General features: G+C 37.0%; 4 protein-coding genes and 1 long non-coding RNA gene across 5 annotated transcripts; 4 read left to right on the plus strand and 1 right to left on the minus strand.

Moving 5' to 3' along the window:
* The first annotated feature begins 698 nt into the window (after window positions 1-698).
* On the plus strand, window positions 699-2,215 carry LOC147760642 (tyrosine kinase receptor Cad96Ca-like). The gene is made up of 2 exons (XM_087018404.1): window positions 699-923; window positions 1,405-2,215. Exons 1-2 carry the CDS (start codon window positions 844-846, stop codon window positions 1,583-1,585), a joined length of 261 nt encoding a protein of 86 aa, XP_086874530.1. The 5' UTR covers window positions 699-843; the 3' UTR covers window positions 1,586-2,215.
* An 11-nt stretch (window positions 2,216-2,226) lies between these two features.
* Window positions 2,227-3,807, plus strand: LOC147760643 (uncharacterized). Its single transcript, XM_087018402.1, has one exon. The coding sequence runs from the start codon at window positions 2,684-2,686 to the stop codon at window positions 3,803-3,805; it is 1,122 nt and encodes a 373-aa protein (XP_086874528.1). The 5' UTR covers window positions 2,227-2,683; the 3' UTR covers window positions 3,806-3,807.
* LOC147760644 (zinc finger protein 862-like) lies at window positions 3,803-6,463 on the plus strand. The gene is made up of 5 exons (XM_087018405.1): window positions 3,803-4,127; window positions 4,295-4,518; window positions 4,735-4,952; window positions 5,216-5,339; window positions 5,540-6,463. Exons 1-5 carry the CDS (start codon window positions 3,912-3,914, stop codon window positions 6,033-6,035), a joined length of 1,278 nt encoding a protein of 425 aa, XP_086874531.1. The 5' UTR covers window positions 3,803-3,911; the 3' UTR covers window positions 6,036-6,463.
* A 1,160-nt stretch (window positions 6,464-7,623) lies between these two features.
* On the minus strand, window positions 7,624-9,310 carry LOC147760645 (uncharacterized). The gene is made up of 3 exons (XR_015335546.1): window positions 9,225-9,310; window positions 8,299-8,346; window positions 7,624-8,046 (listed from the first exon to the last, which is right to left on the minus strand). It is a non-coding gene; the product is annotated as an uncharacterized LOC147760645 (long non-coding RNA).
* A 2,087-nt stretch (window positions 9,311-11,397) lies between these two features.
* LOC106169420 (uncharacterized) lies at window positions 11,398-12,177 on the plus strand. The gene has a single exon (XM_013548878.2). The coding sequence runs from the start codon at window positions 11,398-11,400 to the stop codon at window positions 12,175-12,177; it is 780 nt and encodes a 259-aa protein (XP_013404332.2).
* The last annotated feature ends 8,534 nt before the right edge of the window (window positions 12,178-20,711 follow it).

A 20,711-nucleotide genomic window follows, 5' to 3' on the forward strand; every position in this document is an offset into this window, starting at 1 on the left:
AATTTATAGCTGACGCAAGGACGTCTTTATAAATATTTAAACTCCAACTCATGAGGCTTGTGTTATGGGTTAAGTTGTGTTAAGAATTATATTTGTACGTTTTTATCGCCTGCTATCGACATTTGTTGTTACTAAGACAAACTTTTAGACTGTATATAACACTTTATTTTAAAATCCGGTCATACACAGTATATCCATCGTAGGTTAGGAATAATTATGTGGCTATTTCCCTGAGCTTAGGGATATAATACTGTATACGTACAATTATCATTTATACCAGGGCCCCTTACCGGTGAGATGGATGGCCCCAGAGTCTCTGTCAGACAGTGTGTACACCACAAAGAGTGACGTATGGGCCTATGGTATACTGCTCTGGGAGATTGTCACTTTAGGTAAGTTATACACGGCCATTTCATGACAATTTTCACTTAAGTAAAAAATGACGTGCAGCATAAAACGTAACTGTATCACTTACTCCTTTTTTGCAATTTACGGCTTAGTCACTAGGCCTACTTCCATGACACATGCACATGGCACCTTCGTATACCTTTAGGTAAGTTAAACATCCTGGTCTGATAACAGTGTGAACTTATGTCTTAACATTATCATTGTCTAATGCTATCTTGAGCTGAATTTAGTTTCTTCATCAATATCAGGACTCCATAATAAAACATAAGGACGTACAGCATGATACATGTCAAGAAAGGCTCATGACTGTATCGCTTATAGTTATTTTGCAATATTTCCATTATAGGCCACTATTTCAGAGAAACACATGTAGTGATAGTCGAATCTGTTATAAATGGAATACTTTCCCTTTTAGGAGCGACTCCGTACCCTGCCATGGTGACTGCAAGAGAATTACTGGAAGAAATTGAACAGGGTCACAGAATGAAAAAACCTAAACACTGTACCTCAGAACTGTAAGCTATAAATTTGCGTCTAACAGCATGTCATTGCTGAACTGGCGTTTCAATAGCTAGCTTATTGTCCTCTTTATAAGTCTCATCGAAGAAACTAAATTCAACTGTGAATAACAATTTTTTTCTATTCTAAATACGTTTTAAAGACAATATTAGGAGTCATGACATTATGAGATTGTTGCCTCTGTAATTAGTATGCAAATAGTGTGCGCAGCCCATGCAAATCTGCATTCAATACTAATACTAGTGATATACTGGAAAAATGACGAATATACTTATTTTACTCGCAATATCAGTGTATTATTTTCTTTTGTGTATGATTGTGTGGATTTTGCTCTTTTGACTGAAATAACTGCCACCAGGATATAAGAAGGACTCTACCGCCAATAGACTTTGTATACTCTTATTTTTATAATGTGTGAAACACGAAATTTGGGGTGTTTTTATTTATCTACTATACAGTATATTATTCACATGTTAGATACCAGCTCATGACGTGGTGTTGGGAACAAGACCCCGGATGTCGTCCGTCATTTGAGGACTTGGTTGGTCACCTGGAGAAATTACTGAGAGAAGGAATGACCACCCATGTCGATCTAAACCAGTTCTCAGAGAACGCCTATGGCAACGTTGAGAATAAGATAAAGGGAGAGAAACTGTGAAGTAGATTTATTTGCAGTTGTTTTTTCATATGAATCTGTATGTAGGTTAAATATGCGAAGTTTGATAACTGTCTTTTTACTTATCAGCGTTTGCGTCCCGCGTATTAAGTAATGTTTACTGAATGAAACCCCACTGTCAATGCACATTGTGCGGATGTTAAATGGCTTCTTGAATCTGATGCGGTATCGTTCAGACGTAAATTTCTTCAAAATCACCACAGAATTATGCGGGCACAAATTAAAATGCTTGCTCTTCGACGCACTACTAACTGACACTGACTTATTAAATATGGAGGGAAGGAGAACAATGTCTGTTTTCATATTGTGTTCAGTATATGTATATCAACCAAGTGATACGTTTCATACCTGTTTATAACCACACTCACAAGAATTTATATAACAATTAATTTACATAGTTGAAAATTTGGAAGCCATATCAACGACTTCAGTGATCTGAATAAAATTCTCACAATTCTCACTCAAATATTTACTTTGAACACAGAAGAATTAGGAATTTGTTTTATATACGATTGCTATTTCTAAGCTAGATTGGTAGGATGCAATTGTTGTTTATTTACAGGTAGTTCAGGCAAGTATGCTTAAACTAGATATAAGTATTTATTATATGTATAAGTCCAGAGTTGGAAATAACTGCCCGTCCCAACGTCCTTGTCGGTCTAATTTCATGAAGGACGGGTAAAAATAATTTGGAGACCGTCCTGTGGTCGGGCCGCACTTTGAAGTCGTCAATAGATCTGAGCGTGAAACACCGCGTCTTTCTTGATTTTGATTTTCACTATATATAAATGCTTTCAATATAAATCACATGATCATTCCAAATATATGGGAAAATAGGTCAGAGATACGTCATTACATCACCTCCGACTATTACAGCGGGAAATTTCACGTGAACATTCCAAATATGGGAAAATAGGTCAGTTATACGTCATTAAATGACTACTTCCGACTTTTGTCGCGGGAAGATTCGCTGCAATAAGCCAATCAAATGCAAGGTAACATCGGTAATATGATAAAGAAGACAATGTGGCTAGCTAATGTGGCGTACATTTTAACTTCTACGTCTTTAGAAACACCCACATGCTACGAAAATTTCTTGGCCTTCCTGAAAAAAATCATGAAAAGCGACCAGCGACGGAGGTTCGTAAAGACTATGACCAGAACAAAAGGCAACGGACAATAGTTCCAAATTGGAGGGCAGAGTTCAAGTGGTTGATATGTGACGAGAACCGACAAATTTTATATTGCAACACGTGTCGTTCCGTTTACGGCCCGCTTTCTTCAAAATCGAACATTCCGGGGAAATTTAACAGATACAAAAATGGACCCTTTGTTAATGGATGCAAAAATTTAAGGCACGATGCCTTAAAAATTCACGAACAATCCGAAGGACACAGATTCGCCGAATCGTTTATTACCAAAAAAGCTGGAGAGTCAACGGCTGAAAAAACCCTCCTTAGCCTGAACAGAGCAGTGGTGGACAAACTAGACAAACTTTTTAGATCAGCACACGCCATTGCAAAAAAATCAAGACCAATAAGCGATTTTGTCTGGCAATGTCAATTAGACATGAAAAAAGGACTGGATTTGGGGAACACATATCTCAACAACAAAAGTTGCAAAGAATTTATGGTCGCTATTGCGGAAGTGGAGCGGCGCAAAATTGAAGAAAAATTGGAAGAAGCCAAATTTGTTACCGTCATGTCAGATGGTTCCACTGATATCTCTGTCATAGAGAATGAGATTGTTTACGTGCACTTTACAATTAAAGGCATCACTTACTGTTATTTTCTTGGACTAGTGGAGTGCGAGAGTGCCAATGCAATTGGTATTTATAACGCAATTTTGAATGCTTTGAAGTTCAGTCGTGTGGATGTTTTAGAAAGGATTGTGGCCTTTGCTGGAGATGGAGCAGCAGTAAATACGGGACACTTAAACGGTGTCATTTCACATTTTCGAAGAAATGTGAATGAATCAACAGTGATGGTGCAGTGCTTTTCTCATAGGGTGGAATTGGGATATAAAGCGGCTCTCAAGGTAAGAATATCCGTACTCAAGTATTATCATACAAGAATATTACATGTCAATACTTTTGTGCAACAAATAGTAGATCTAAGTTGGTTATTCCATCCTGTTCATTATCAGGCAATTGAAACAAAGCAAAATTGGACAGAAATTAGATATATCAATTTTGTCACATGAAACTACCAGTTCCATAATACCAGTACAGTTTATTTACTGATTATTCTTTACTTTAGTTTTGCTTTGGTGTAAGTGATTTTTTGTTGTTGTTTTTCAGGTAGCCCCAATGTTCACCAAAGTAAATGATCTATTAGATGGTTTGTTTAAATTTTACCACAAAAGTGCTCTTCAAAGGAAACAATTGAAGAGCAATTTTGTAGACTTGCAGATCTCTCAAGCTCTCCCAACAAGGGTGGGCGGTACACGCTGGCTAGGGCATGTGCAAACTGCCCTGAATATTCTCTGGAAGGGATACCAAGCATTTGTAACCCATTTAAGCCAGGTAAAATATGCAGTAAATTTATTGGAGAAATATATATATTTTTTGAATATTGAAAAAATATTTTTGTATAGTACCAGTTAAAATGCCTTATGATGAAGGAAATCCAAACGTATGCTTATTTTTCACATTTAATGAAATTTTGTGATTTTTTCTCATACTTCTTGCAGGCAGCTTTGAGAAGTAGTGGACAATCTGCTACTCAGTCCAAAGCCAAGCATCTAGTGAAACTCTTGAGATCTAAAGATGTGATAATATTTGCCCATTTCCTGACTGATGTTGTGGCTGTTTTGACCAATCTCTCCATGTGCCTACAGAAAAGAGCAACATGTTTGTTTGAAGTTCACCAGGAGCTGGAGTGCACAATTGCTAACATCAAGAAATTAGGAAATAGGTAAAATGTCTGTGTGCTTAGAGTAGGTGATTGTTGACATAGTTTGCTTCTTCAATGTGCTCATCACTTGCTGGTAGTCTATAGTTGCTCCTAAATTTTTAGTAGCTTGAATAACCTTAGCTATAGATTATATTAACAGTTTCACTTGCTTGAATCCCTTTGCTAGCAGCATATGTTTTTATTTTTTTTATTACAAAGCAACTTGTACATTTGTAGGCCTGGGCCTGCACTTAGAAGGGTAAGTGAGGGTGGAGACTCTTTCCAAGGAGAGCTTCTGTCTGGAGATGGCAGCTGTGATGCACAGATGAAAAGGGTGCTGGGTGCTTTGGTTGATAGTTTAGAACACAGATTTCAGGATGTGGAGAAAGGGTTGTTGAGTGCAACAAGAATTGCTGACCTCAAATCTTGGCCTACAAGTATTGATGAAGATGATGGTATTAATGATAACAATTTCATTGCAAAATTGAGTAATGCATCCTGTAGCTTTGTCTTGGTCTGTGGTTCAAATAGCCTTGTTTGCTGTGGTCACTTATACTTTATATGCATTAAACATTTCTGAAGTATACGAAAGTGTTTAAACACTACATTTAAATGTAATATAAGTAAAATGATGTACCAAACTGAAAGGAAATCCAAACTGAATCATTCAAACTGAAAGTAGGCCTACTCACTAAATTGACTACATTCTTTTTTCCAGATTTTGGCATTGAGCAGGTGATTGTGTTGATGGAACATTTCAGGGAAAGGTTGGCTGGTGCAGGCATTCATGTAGATTGTATTGAGCCAGAATGGATAGTGTTAAAGAATTTACTGTATAAAAAGTAGGTTGCATATTTAAGGTTAACACAGCTATATATTATTAAGAGTGCACTCTTACATGTACAGCAGTATCAGTTTTGCTAAGAGTTCATGTTGTATTGCAAATGAAAGAATATAGAATTTGAGAAGCACTAAGTTGGAATTAATTGTATATATTAATTGTACATGTTATTTTAGTTAAATCCATGATTTCACTTTTCAGTCACAAGGTGCATGTCATGTCGTGGGCCACAATCAATGAGCTGTATGGAGAGCGGTGCTCAAATGTATTAGGTTTAGTTGATTTAGTTCTTTCACTGCCTGCTGGTACAGCAGAGTGTGAACGTGGGTTTTCCCAGATGAAGATGATCAAGAATCAATGGAGAAACAAGTTGAAAGCATCATCTATGACTCTGCTAATGTCAATCCAGCTACATTCAAGCACAATTCCAGAATTTGACCCCAAACCAGCAATAACTCAGTGGTGCACTGGGGCAAGAAGAAGGCCAACTTTCATGGAAAGAAGCAAGCCCAAATCTGCTGTTGACCAATTTGAGGAGATAATTGTTGATGTGGAACAGGGTGAAATGGAGGGCACCAGTGTTCAGGTGACAAGTGAGCAACCATCAAAATCTGTTGACTCAGACTACGAGTCAGATTTTTCAGACATGGAAGAGAGGGATGATAATGAATACAGTGAATCTGGTGGAGATGATTAAAGGAAATTATTTAGCAAAAATCTCATGAGTAAATGCAGTTTTTTCAATTAACATTTTGACGAGTTAATTGACATTCATCAATTTTATTCACCAAACTGATATTGTTTTACTTGCAAGCAGCTACTGCTTACCATGCCAATGATTTGACAGTTCAGTTTTGAATTTTAATGCTCCTTTCATGAAAATTTGCAGTGATGTAGATACCTCAGTTAAATTAAAATACTTGTTCTTCAGTACTGAGTGTATTGACTATTGTGCATTTTGTTTCTGTCAAATGGTTTGCTATAATTTTAATTAATAGATGTTTGGTAAGGTGCATCATATTTATTTATTTATTTTTTATATTTTATTTATTTATTTATTTATTTTTGCAATCCATGATGTATGGGTGGGGGAACAACCATAACTGAATATAAAAATAAAATTGATTTTTGGTATCAAGACAGCACTAGTATTATGACTTTTGAATTTTGAAAGAAAACAACTTTCAAAAATGTCTTGAATTATTAAATATAGTCATACATGCACTGTATTATCATAGTTCTGTCGATTTAATGAGGACAGGCTGGTTTATGGTAGGACAGGTAACTTTCAAGTGTAACCTGTCCTGCTGTCTGGTTGAATCCTAGGAGGAGTTTCCAACCCTGATAAGTCTGATTCATTTCTTGCTATAAACCGGCCATTTTCGTAAAAATCCCGGTAAACAGTATCATTTTTAGTGTGGTAAAATGATCATATGTTTCATGGCTTTTGACGTACAAAAAACATAATTTTAATAAACATATTGTACATATCAATTAATGGAATTATTTGGAAAATAAAAAAAATCAAAACAAAATTCTTTGAATTATTATTATTATTAAAACTCGTATCAATTTGAGAAATGTAAATATAAATTAAATATAAAACGATTATATATACAATAGGTCCTTAAGCACTTTCCAAATCAAGTTTACTAAACTAAAAAAGATAAATGTCTTGTATATAATTTAACTACCAGTGAAAAAACTATACAGAGTAAATATTCATCTTATCATATTGGGCCTACATTTTCAGCAAGGGGTCATTAGGTACATCTTTGATCGTACTAGTTTGTATTACTATATAAGGAGTAACATTCCAATATAATTCAACATTTCAACCAAACTACGTGTTAGTCATACAACTGACCCCAAGTGACCTTAGATGTTCTTGTGACCTTAATATGATAGATACAGTGTGGAGCACCTGTTATCTACACGTTGCTATGTTGGTTGCCATGATTCATATCTTGTTGAAGTCGGTAAATACAGCAATATTTAATATGTGCAGTTAAACATATATGCTAGCAGTGCGTTACCTCAGCTTGGGTCTAATGTTAAGCGTCAGTTTTAATTTACCTGTAATCACAGATGATACCCAGTGTGTAATGCTAAATTAGTATATCAGTAGACGGGAACAAAAATCTTGAAAATGTGTCTCGGGAGGAGAGTTTTCCAACATCTTTTCTACTGTTTTCAATATGATGTTAAATATTAATTTTGAAAACAAAAATAAATAATAAAATGATAAATATAGGGAATTAATGACATAATTCCCCTAAAATTCTACTTCAAGTATTGAGTGTTTTTACATAGTTTATATGCAGTCGCTTTGTCTAAAGAACTTCAAAAATGTAATCATTTTTATCTACATTGCCTACTCTTAATTGCGTCTATGTAAAATATATTAGGACACCGTGTGCACCATCTCCAAAAGCGAATATGATAGAAACCAGTGTAAACAATAAATAGCATTTTTTTGCAAAAGTAAATCATGACCAACATAAAAACTCGTTAAGTTTAGTAAAATGTAGAAATGATATATCGCTTTTCTAGGAAGCCATTACAGCTGCGTACTCTACTCGTTCGTCGCTGGGGTTTACGGTTAACGTTTTTGACTTAGCTGATCCTGTTCCCTTAGATCTGGACGACTTGGGATCATGTATTGCCAAATCAGCATAGTGGAGGTTCTCTACATTCTTGTCGAGGGGCTGTAATGACCAAATTATTATATAGTCTCTAGAGCACCAAGAGTTGTTAAATGTAAAAAGCATAAAAGTAGTTTCAGCATAGGGTTCTTCTATATAAATAATAATTAAAAAAACAGACTTTTGTTCGACGTCTGTCTTCCATAACAATTTGGCCAAATATTTGTTAAAAAACATGTACACGTATGCCTATTGTTTTTTCCATTTGCTTAATTAATATTTCATGAAAGTATCGGTACGATCCCCACTACTTACGTTGCTCTTCCTCCGGTCATCTACATTCTCTGCGTTCTCTTCCATAGGCTGAAATGAGACCAACGCTTTAAAGTGGTTTACAGCAGTTACGTTAACGGGTGTTTTTATCAAGCTTTATGTTTCATGTCTGTCTTCCTAAAATGTTACTGAATATCTGTTAAAATATATTGATGCCAACTGTTAATCCAGAGCCATACTACTTATGTCCGTATTTCACACAGACCACGAATCCCACGAATCGCCAGGAATTGACAAATTTCAGGATTCGTGAGAATTTGTGAGATTTTGCAAAGTTTCTGGTCTAATTCGACACGATTACGATACAGGTGCGAGAGTGTTACGAATATTCGTGGGATTCGGCTGGAATCACACAAATATTGTCAAGAATTCACTACCATATTTTTGGAATCGGGAGTTCGTGGCCAAAATTTTGAATAGCTGAAAATTTTTGCCACGAATTCCCGATTGATCAAGTATTGCAAGAACTGACAATGATTATATACGAATCTGTTAAGAACTTCACGAACTGATTACGATTCAACCACGAATACTGAAATTTGGCGATTCGTGGTGATTCGTGGGTCTGTGTGAAATAGGGGCATTACGTTGCTTTTCCTCTTGTCATCTCTATTCTCTGCATTCTTGTCGAGGGGCTTTAAAAGTGGCGACTTTTATATTGATAAGGAAAAGTGATGGTGTGCGTTTGATTTTTTATTTCCTCTGTAGATATACAGAACTAGTACATGTGTTGCATTTCAAGTTCTGGTAGTGTTAAAGATATCGAATAACGCTACACATTAGCACTTATATATAATTAGTTGATTTTTGTTCCTTCCGACTGGTACCGCTGCAACAAGACGGCCTTGTTCACAAGAGGCCTTTGATTTTATTATTATTATATCAAAACAATAAAGAGTCCTACTTACATAACTCTTTCTGTAAGTGGCCTTCATCTGGTCGATATCTTATCAATGAGATATGAAAAAAAAATCAGTTAGTGCCACAAAATTTGTACTTCAAACCTTGCTGTACATATATTAAAACAAACATTTAAACTACAATTTTGGTGGACAATTTAATCCGTCACGTAGACTGTACAAAGAGTAAGTTACTGACCCGATGTGGAATTCCCTTTGCTATTCTTCTTCACACAAGTGACCGCGACGATGATGATGGTAATCAACAGCACCCCTCCCCCAGCTCCGGCACCGATAGCGATTATGGTCTCTTTGGAGAATCTGTTACTTGCCGGGGCCTTTGAACTACTTACTGTACTGGCTGTAATGATAAATTATCTTCATCAAACAGCTGGGAGATTCGAGCTGAAAAGGGTCATCATTTTGTGAATACAACCTACGCTGGTAAATTAATGCCTTTGCTTAATTGGAACTTCTCAAGCAGGGGCTCATATCCCCTAAACAACCAAATAAATTAATAATAATAATAATAATAATAATAATAATAATAATAATAATAATAAATATGGGAGAATAAAAAAAGACACAATGAACAGGCTACTTAGATCCAACAAGAACAGGACCAACACAAGGGCTTGCAGAACCAAGAATGGTCAGAAATCAATATCACAGAGACCATTGCCGCCATAAACAAGACCAGCAATTGGAAGGCACCTGGGATAGATGGAGTTGCCAACTTCTGGATCAAAAACCTCCCCAGCACACACGAAGACCTAGCAAGGGCATTAACAAACATCATAGAGAATCCAGATGATTGTCCCTAGTGGCTCACTCAAGGTATCACAGACCTGCTCCCAAAGACAGAGGAAACACAGAACCCAAAGAACTACAGACCCATCACCTGTCTACCGACCATGTATAAGATCCTTACGTCAATCATCACAGAAAAGACCTACACCTTTCTCGACAAAAACAACCTGTTACCGGCTGAACAGAAGGGATGTAGGAAAGGAAGCTACGGATGCAAAGACCAGCTGCTAATTAACAATGCCATACTTGAAGAGGCCAAGTCCAAAAGGAAGAACTTGTCAACAGCATGGATCGACTACAAGAAGGCATTTGACAGCGTGCCTCACACATGGATAGAGAAGAGCCTACAGATCTACAGAGTCTGTCCCACCACCATCCGATTCATTGTACAGAGCATGAAGAACTGGAAAACCACCTTAAATCTCCACCACGCAAATGGTTCACTAACATCTAGACCAATCAACATCAACAGCGGGATCTTCCAAGGAGATTCACTCTCACCACTGCTCTTCTGCCTGGCATTAGCGCCCCTCAGCACCATGCTCAATAGATCCAGCTATGGGTACGAATCACAGAACGGCAAAGTTAACCACCTCTTCTACATGGATGACCTGAAGACCTTTGCCAGAGATGATGGTCAACAGACAGGCCTACTCACCATTGTCAAGGCCTTCAGTGATGACATCAAGATGGAGTATGGACTCGACAAATGTGCAAAAGCCACCTTCAAGAGAGGACGGCTAACTAAAACCACCAATATCAACCTTGACATCAACACCGTCATCAAGGAAATAGAACAAGAAGGCACATACAAGTACCTAGGAGTGAATGAGGGAGACGGCATCCAACACGCCGCCATGAAGGAAAAGGTTAGGAAAGAGTACTTCAGGAGAGTGAGAATGGTACTGCAGAGCGAACTCAACGCGGCCAACCGATTTGAGGCTATCAACACCCTAGCCATACCTGTAGTGACATACAGCTTTAACATCATCAACTGGAAAATGAGCGACATCAGAAGACTAGACACCAAGACCAGGAAGATGCTGACCATGGAAAAGATGCACCACCCAAAAGCTGATGTTGACAGGCTGTACCTTCCAAGAGCAGAAGGAGGAAGAGGCCTGGTCCAACTCGAACTGTCCTTCAAAATTACCACCATAGGCCTGGACACATACCTGACATCAACAGAAGACCCACTCCTCCAACTAGTGAAATATCATGAGGATAGAAAAAAGCTCTTCTCGATCAAAAAGGAAGCCTCAAAATTCAAGCAGGAGCTGAAAATCCCAGAAATACCACCAACCGAGAATGAAGCAACAACAAAGTATGCCCGCAGAGTCAAACAAAGCTAAAACAACTTGGCCAGCTACAAATGCGGAAAACCTGGGAAGAAAAGCCAATACATGGAAAGTACCCAAAAAGGACCAAAGAGGCAGATGTAGACCAAGAAAAGACCAACAAATGGCTGAAGACAAACGGACTAAAAGCTGAGACAGAAGGCCTGATCATTGCTGCACAAGACCAGAGTCTGGCCACTAGAGCCTACCACCATCACATCATCAAAGATGGAACTGACCCACAATGTAGGATCTGTGGAAGATACGAAGAGACCATTGACCACATCATCTCAGGCTGCCCAGAACTGGCAAAGACAGAGTACATTCACCGACATAACAAAGCAGCAACCTACCTGCATTGGAAGATCTGCAGAGAATACAAGATCAAGACAGCTGACAAATGGTATGAACATCAGCCCAACACAGTCACTGAGAACAATGAGATCACCATCCTGTGGGACATGCCCATACAGACCGACAGAGAGATCAAAGCGAATAGACCAGATATCGTTATCAAGAACAAGAAAAACAAGGAATGCACCCTTATAGACATGGCAATACCATCAGAACGCAACACCTCTGTCAAGGTAACAGAAAAACTGTCAAAGTACAAGGACCTGGAGATCGAGATCAACAGAATGTGGGGTACAAAGACCATAACAATACCTGTGGTCATTGGAGCTCTGGGACTTGTGAAGAAGGGATTAGAGAAATACACCGACAAAATCCCTGGAAACATCAACATCCACGAAGTCCAGAAGATAGTTCTCCTCGGCACAACACACATACTACGAAGGGTGCTATCAATGAAGTAGAAAGGAACAACTACCCTCTAGCGCCTCAGGACCATTGTTTGGGCCCGGCTCTTTAGGACGTAATAAACAATGCAGAAAGAAACCACACTTTATAATAATAACAAATAGCTAAATAATATCAATAATAATAAAATGACACTGGAATGTACTGCACAGCCTAGCCATCAACCATGCCCATTTACATAATAATGTCTTAGGCCGCATTTACAACCAAGTTGATCCGCGGACTAACTAGTCCGGGGATCAAATATGGCTCACCTGACAATGGATTCCCGCCCACCCACCCCAAGAGCGTCGTCCCAGCAGGAGTGGGGCAATTAAATCTCGCCACGCTTTAAAGTGGGTCACGTCGTAATTAATCCGTGGACTAGTAATTCCACATACCAACTAGTTCTGAATACACCCTTACTTAGTTACAGAGTTACTTCGAGAAATAATCACTGTCTCATGCGATATACAAAGCAGCAAAATTGCCGAAAAACTCTCGGAAACCCTAAGTGCAAGAGGAAGTAGGGTGATGCATAAAGGAACGTTTGTGCTCTAAAGGCGTTTATTGTTATTGCAAGAACATATACTAAGATAAGTAGTTCACATTCAAAAGAAATGTAAGACGTATCGATCCCCTTTAATGCTAAATTTTGTACATGTATTAAATGTTTTTTTTAAAAGATGTAAGTTATGATGTATATTTGAATTTGATAGGCATGAGAACTGACATCGACTTACGTTTAGTTGATGTAATTGGCCATGCAGGAGTCGTAATCTCTGAAAATGAAATAAACTGTTAGTCAAATTTTCATCTAACGCTTTTCATTTATCTAATAGAAAATCTGCCATGATAATTGGGTATTTAATCTAGATTTTTTTATGAAAGGTGCATATGAAGATATGAACACCACTTGTTTGAAAATTTTGGATTGAAGGGGAAAACATTAACCGAAACATGCCTTACTGTCTGAAGTAGCACACTTATCGTTCAATTATCTACTGATGTGTTTTACAGCTTTTTGTTAAACGACTGTTTTTGTTCTATTGTGTATGTGTACTATTCAGTCCTGTTACTTACTTTGGTATATCTATGAAGATGCCAGATGGCTCTTGATCGTAGATAAATCGTTGGTGGGAAATAATCAGGAGTTTTATATCGGCTTTGTTCTATATTTCCCATTTTCTATGTTGATTTATCTTTTCGTTAATAAAATACAGTGTTTTCTAGGTCATTTTTTATTTTGGCCATTTCAACAAAATACTTTGCATCGCCCATACATTAAAAGCTTCCCCACGATGATATGGATGCTTTTCTTTACTAAAAAACGCTAAAGTGTTTCAGGTCTGGCATAGTTAAGAGTTTTCAACACAGGAGTTCATCTCATTAACTTCCAATGCTATGATATTTCACCAAACTAAGACCTGAGCCATGTGTATGTACTAAAACGTACCCAATTGTATTATGTTATAGTTGCAGTGCTAAAATTACAGACTTGATATTTAATATGAAATATTTCAGTTTTAAAGGTATACCTAGATAAAAATGCGTTCTTTTTTTTTTTTTAAATCAGATCTTATATAAGACATCTTACTGGAGAAGTGTGAAGTCAGGTGTCGCTGCCAATTAACTGACTACCAAGTCTGTTGCTCTGTTGCCTTTGCCTTGTGTAATATGCAGTGATTTAATTGGGCAGTGCTCCTCTGGGCTGATCAAAGCTTGGCTTTGGCGAAGCATAGTTCTGTCAAAAAAGTATCCATATGTCGGCAACTACTGCATAGAAGAGTTTGAAATTTTGCATGCAAGAGGTCGGTTTTTGCAGTGCGTAAAATGAGTTAAGCAGTGTTTTACAAAATTGTTAATCTGTGCCAGAATGACGCGAAAAGCACAGCCATTGCCAGACAGATTGTTGTGTCAAACGGAATGGTCTATACAGTTTTATAGAGTAATGCCCAGACTGATGTTCCTACACAGAGACCACGCCCAATGCATTGGCGTCTTACCACCAGGGTACAGGACTCATTGTTCTTCAGGATATGCTGCTGCAATTAAACCAGAATCACCCAGTCCGTTTTGAAGGAGGGGCAAATTGTCACCAAAACGCTTTTTTTCAAAGCTCTTAGCGAACACCAAACTGTTTTCAGCAGGTTAAGATACCAGATGACATCTGAGGAAGCCACTGTTAACAGCAAAGCAACGTACAGGTAGTCTGTTTCTCTAATGAATTGGGGACCATGACCGTTTCTGGGTAGAACACTGAAATCGCTTGGCTTTCTTTATTGGGGTCAGACTTCACCTGAACCGCTTAACTGGTCAAAACATAGTTAACAGACATCCTGAAGAGGCCTACGACGAAGCGTGTGCCACTTCTTAAGTGACCAGGGTCATTGACAGTGTCAGTATTTGGAGTGGATACCACATTGGTGCCAAAATACCGATGGTAGTCATCGATGAAAACCTGAACCAGATCAATTAAAGGAATAATCTGGGGCACCTTAGGAACAACATTAGGTTGCACGATGAGATTGCCGGTTCACACAGAGTACTTTTAATAGCAGATAACCTACAGAACCAAGGGAATGAGTAGCTACCTTAGTCATCAAAATCGCCATAATTGAACCATATAGACAATATGTCGGTAGGTCATGACTCGCCGAATCAACGGCCTGCATGTCCTACAACAAAACTGAGCCAAATTGAACAAGCTTTAACCGTTGCCTGAAATTTTATTTCAGATTAAACTCTAAAAACCTATCATAAGGAATGTCTTGTCGCTTGAAACCTCTGGTAGCAGGAAGATGAGGTCAAGCGTAACAGCGACTGTTGCTGTGACTAGACACTGACATGTGGGGCCTTTGTGGGACGTGTAACTCTTTTAAAGACAATAGTTAGGAAATATGGGGATCCAAAATATCGTTTTCAGTGATTGTCGTATGATTTAAAATAGGCAATGTATTTTTGTTTGCTCCACTGGCGAATTCAGTTAATGAACTGGTGTCATACTGACATCGAATAGATTATCAAAAGTTATTAAAACACGATTTTAATCCTTATTTTCATTTATCAGCCAGCAAAATAGGAAAAAAAACTGATGAATTATGATTTGGAAAAAATATTCCATATTAAATGCCAAGTCTATATAAGCAAAGCCAGTTTTTGAGTAAAAAAGCAAAGTGAGTTCGGTTCAAATTTTCGTTTTAGTTTCATGTTGTAGTGCGATTTTCAGTTTTTCTTATTCACACTACCATGCAGCATATACTGCATATTTAAAGACAAGAACCATTATAATCGGATAAGAGTACAAAGTATATAATTACCATTTATTGTACTGACTTTAATACTCGTGCTTGAAATGATGGCCTGTGGCGTTGGTTGATCTGTAATGACAATGATGAATACAATACTCTTATCCGAAAAAAAAAGAGAGATTGTATCTGGTTTCACCGACTGGTCTTAGGAAAACTGGTTTAAGATGGAGTTTTACATTAATAAAATTTAAATACAGTTTTTGGGAAACGATGCGTGATAAAGACTGATCTGTTTAAATAAAGTGGCCGTACTTTTTCTTGATTAGCAATACGTGTGCACGATTATAAGGGAAATACTTCGCATTCAAATGTTTCACACTTTACAACGAACTTAGACATATATATAAAACTACCATCAATTGCTGCACATGTAAGTTCAGTATAAACTTACCGTGTTCCCATGGAGGTAGACCCGGTGTGACAGAAATGGTAGTACGCTCGGAACCGTATTTAATTCCCCATTACTTTGTACAGGTGACAATCGTCCCCTATACTAACCCTAACCTGAACTAATCACTTGGGACCCCGGTCTTCCATTCCTAGGACTACCATTAATGTCACAAAATGAAAATACTCATCTTATCTGTCGGCAGATAGGCACTGATGTCTCTGTTTTAAAAAGATTATCACGATTTGCGAATTACGTTTTGTACATAAAGATACAATACATTTGAAAATATCCAGAATTTGTGTGTAATATTTGTATTGATACCAAATAGATTATAATTAACATAGATCTAGGTTGATTGATTAAAGATCCAGATCGTCAATACCATCATTTCAGAGTGATATTTGAAAGCATATCTGTTTCACACACACACACACACACACACACACACACACACACCACGACTATACATACCTTTCACTAAAACAATAGTTCTTGTTGGTGAAGGAATGTCATTTTGCTTGCCTAGAATATCCATGGCACACGTGTAGTTTCCACTGTCAGATATGTTCGCTGTCGGAATATTAAGTTGGAAGTTCTGTGTACCGCTAGGATTGTAAACGTTGTCTAGAGTTATGCCTCTCCCAACACACTCCTCTGCCGTCTCATTCACTTTTGCTGACACAAAAATGCACCATGGAATACCATCTTTAATCCATTTAATCTGAAAACTCACAGTTGACAAATCTGTGGACGTGCTGAAGTTGCACCACAATGTAAAAGAGTCCCCAGCGGTGGTTTCTACGGTAACAACAGGAGAGATGGTTTCTACGGTGACAACAGGAGAGGTGGTTTCTACGGTGACAACAGAAGAAATAGTTTCTACGGTGACAACAGGAGAGATGGTTTCTACAGTGACATCTGTAGTCGTGGTTGGGGTGACCTCTTCACTCTGTATCACAGTCTGGCACACCACTGAAATAACCATATATAAGTCCGATGTTTTATTTGAGAATCATAACTTACACACCCATACACTCCCAATGAACTAATCATAAAGTAATGAATTAAGATAGCAAAGGGTGAGGTTGTTCTTTGAAATATCCAAGATGAATGAAACCCAAATATGAATATATCCCTTGCAACTCGCTCTTAATAGAATGCCTGTTACCTCAAAAGAAAGATAATAATAATTAATCAGGGAAAACCCGTTTCAAAGTAATAAACTCACCGCCAGACGCAGGATACATGCAAGTAAATACGAGCGTTAACATCCACTTCATCTTCAACTGTTCGTGTTAGCGTCAGATGATTGTCTGCGAGGTTACCCCGCGTATCAAAGTCCGAAGCCTTCTGCATATCATTATCAAAGCGGAAGAGAGTTTTAACCTACGACATGTTTGAATTTTAATATGTGAAAACTTCGACATAAGATCTATCCCAAGGCTAGTAAGTTTTAACATTAAAATGCTTTGTCTTCTTTATTTAACAAGTAGTATGATCACGGTTTCACGGCTTCTAAATTTGGCATACAATTTTACAAATGTACCTTGATGTTTATAATATGTGTTATTCAACGAAATAGTATTTTAGATAAATGGTACATTAATGGTATTAGGTTCATTGGGTTGAGCCTAGGAGGAAATAGTTATGAAAATAGACTTCCATCTGATTTAAGATATTTACGATTTGTGTTTTCAGAGGCTATTAAAAGCATGTTTTTTCCTCTGGTCTTATTTATACATCTGACCATGGGTCATCTAGACGGTGAGATAAATTTAAAATTAGGTCATTTCTAACAGATAACATTCGTTTTTTAATTAACCTATATATGTGTTTTGATTGTTAGATTGACACGATATTGTTGTAAAGCTACAATATTAGTAGCTCAAATTATAGGCCCTAACTCTTACATGTACCCGATATTGTGTAAATGTAAACCATACTTCTGAAAACAAACTTTGGAAAGTAGTTTGATTTATAAATGGTTAATTGATATTTCAGTGTTTTGTCAGTTTGCTCCTGTCAGTGAAGCGTTGATCCCAGTGACCACTGTACCACTGGTCATACAACTTACCGCTGGGGACTCTTTTTCATTGTGGTGCAACTTCAGCACGTCCATAGATTTGTCAACTGTGAGTTTTCAGATTAAATGGATTAAAGATGGTATTCCATGGTGCCTTTTTGTGTCAGCAAAAGTGAATGAGACAATAGAGGAGTGTGTTGGGAGAGGCATAACTCTAGACAACGTTTACAATCCTAGCGGTTCACAGAACTTCCAACTTAATATTCCAACAGCGAACATATCTGACAGTGGAAACTACACGTGTGCCATGGATATTCTAGGCAAGCAAAATGACATTATTTCACCAACAAGGACTATTGTTTTAGTAAAAGATAAAAATGGAGGTAGGTGCAACATACATTATACATGTTTAGCGTCTTATTAAAGTGAGGTTTGCGAAACACCCATGCCAATTAAACCGTAATATACATGCTAAATTATCAATAAATAAATTTGAACGAATTAGAAATTGTATTCAATTTTTAAAACATATATGTGTATAGAACCAAAATGTACGGTTTGCCCATTTTTACATTTACATCTACATTTAATTTTTACCATGTTTGTACCATGGTGTTAGAAACCTAAATGGTAACGTATTTCCCAGTAACAAGCTCCGTGTCATATATTGTTTATTTTGTATCGTGTTAAAATATGATTTTGTAGTGATTCAGTCAAGGTAAGTTAAAGCTGACGCAAGGAAGTCTTTATAGATATTTAAACTGTAACTCAGGGGGCTTTCTGCCATGGCTTCGACGTATGTTCTCCGGAAAAAATGTCCGAAAAGGTAATTCTTTACAAAGCCTTTGGTGCAATAGGTAACAGAGACATATATAGTGCTTTCATGTGCAGTTTGACATTTATGACAAAAATGTGCACCACAAAGAATAAAAAGTTCATTTAATGCTTTGTTTGCATGTTTAAAGAACAATTTTGTTACATACATGGACTATTGTAATGCATAATACTGTATGTAAAGCAAGGAACTCCCTAGTCACATGTCACTTTCGGTAATATGGTAATGTCAGTACATTCTATCTTAAAATGCATGAAATGTAATGAGTAAATCATGTTGATATACTTTCAGATATCTCCACCGAGGCTACATTAATTCCATCACCAGGTGCGTACAAATTCAGTATAAAGCTCCATACATGTATTTATTATAAACACATGTTAAGGGCGCGTTATTACCCTTACATATTATACCCAAGTCTTTATTTCTGTTATTCCTTATATTTTTATGTTATGTACTTTAATCACATTAAGCCAAAACACGGGAGGATTCCAGTCCAAAAAAAAAGTAATTATACGTATATTTCATTAATGTGTAATATTGTTTATTAACATTCTGAATGGGCGGATAATGCATGACATATATCTTTTACATCAGGGATGACTCCATCTGGCGAAAGAGCACCAAACAATATGGGTAATTAAATGTGAAAATAGTTTCATTGGATCTTAGTTTTGATAGTCAGAAAGTTTTGTATCATGTAAACTTTCTGACTATCAATATGGGTAATGTTAATATTTTCATACTGAATCGAAGTGAGGCATAAACTACAAACGCACCCATGTGTAAGGGGCAGTTTTATTCAAGAGTTTTATTCACGAGAACGTTAATGTTATAAATAGAATTATGCTACTTTCAGTAAACGTCTATTGATTTAACAATTCAACAGGCCTTTATTGTTCTTCATTTTTACCTTCATCAGACGATTCTTCTGTTATTGGAGGAGCTGTAGGAGTAATTTCTATACTTATAGTTGCTTTCCTCGTGGCAGTTATCGTGCACAAGGTTTGTCACCAACTTACTCGGGATATCATCATTAAATTCCATAAAGTGACGTTATATACTAAATGATTTGATTTTGCATATCATTAAAATGTATAATAATAATTTTTTAAAACGAGAGGTATTTCTAATATACTGGTGTGATAATATGTTGAGTATTTGTATTTTGATTTATGATACATGTATATCAATGAACATGTATTTCAACGGGAGAACATACAAAGCTTTCTTTAAATAAAAAAAGGAATTCATTATATTTAATATCAATTTGTTCAATTCAGAAAAAACGCAACGGGCAAGTTTTCTCCGACTTTGGCTGTTTTAGAAGAATTGCTGCAGATGTAAAAATGTCAAAAAATGAGGGAAACGTTCACGTGTATGAGTTACCGTTATCACTGACTGACGACAAGGTAGCACCACTCCCTATCTTTTAATTCAGTAAATTTGTTTGAATTTGGATTATATATATATATATATATATGCACGTGTTAGGATCGTGTAATTCTGTAACGACATTAAACTAATTCCAACGTTTGAATATAGCTGTGGTGAAGAGGTTTATTAATTCACTGATTTCTGTTGTTCAAAGCAAAACGAGTATTGTGAAATAATGCAGAATGAACTGGTAAAAGATCTGAACGACATTCGCCTTATATGCCCTATCGGCCAGGGGCATTTTGGGCAGGTATGGAGGGCAGAAGATAAAAAGAACAATGCTGGAATAAGTAACTTTGCAGTAAAACTCTTGAAAGGTAAAATCAATTTAGGGTGCATTTACACGTTAGCCATCTTTGTCGTGTTGTTAACGTTACTTTCGATTTGTTGCTGATTTGAGATTTGTTGCTTTACACATAATAAAACAATGCTTTAGTGATTGATTCACATGACATTGATTAAGTATGCCAGATATATATAATTACGTTTTAAAAGCAATGTAAAATATTGTATTCGAGATTAAACACAGCCTCACGCGCTGATGCCCAAAAAAA

This window comes from Lingula anatina, chromosome 7 (assembly GCF_051362555.1).
Source record: "Lingula anatina isolate TDL-2025a chromosome 7, LinAna3.0, whole genome shotgun sequence".
Classification (NCBI taxonomy): domain Eukaryota; kingdom Metazoa; phylum Brachiopoda; class Lingulata; order Lingulida; family Lingulidae; genus Lingula; species Lingula anatina.

Coding starts and splice junctions, on each gene's coding strand:
- LOC147760642 (XM_087018404.1), top strand. CDS start 844: ATGGTGACTGCAAGAGAATTACTGGAAGAAATTGAACAGGGTCACAGA. Junction 924..1,404: donor AAACACTGTACCTCAGAACT/GTAAGCTATAAA, acceptor TTCACATGTTAG/ATACCAGCTCATGACGTGGT.
- LOC147760643 (XM_087018402.1), top strand. CDS start 2,684: ATGCTACGAAAATTTCTTGGCCTTCCTGAAAAAAATCATGAAAAGCGA.
- LOC147760644 (XM_087018405.1), top strand. CDS start 3,912: ATGTTCACCAAAGTAAATGATCTATTAGATGGTTTGTTTAAATTTTAC. Junction 4,128..4,294: donor TTGTAACCCATTTAAGCCAG/GTAAAATATGCA, acceptor TACTTCTTGCAG/GCAGCTTTGAGAAGTAGTGG. Junction 4,519..4,734: donor ATCAAGAAATTAGGAAATAG/GTAAAATGTCTG, acceptor GTACATTTGTAG/GCCTGGGCCTGCACTTAGAA.
- LOC106169420 (XM_013548878.2), top strand. CDS start 11,398: ATGCGGAAAACCTGGGAAGAAAAGCCAATACATGGAAAGTACCCAAAA.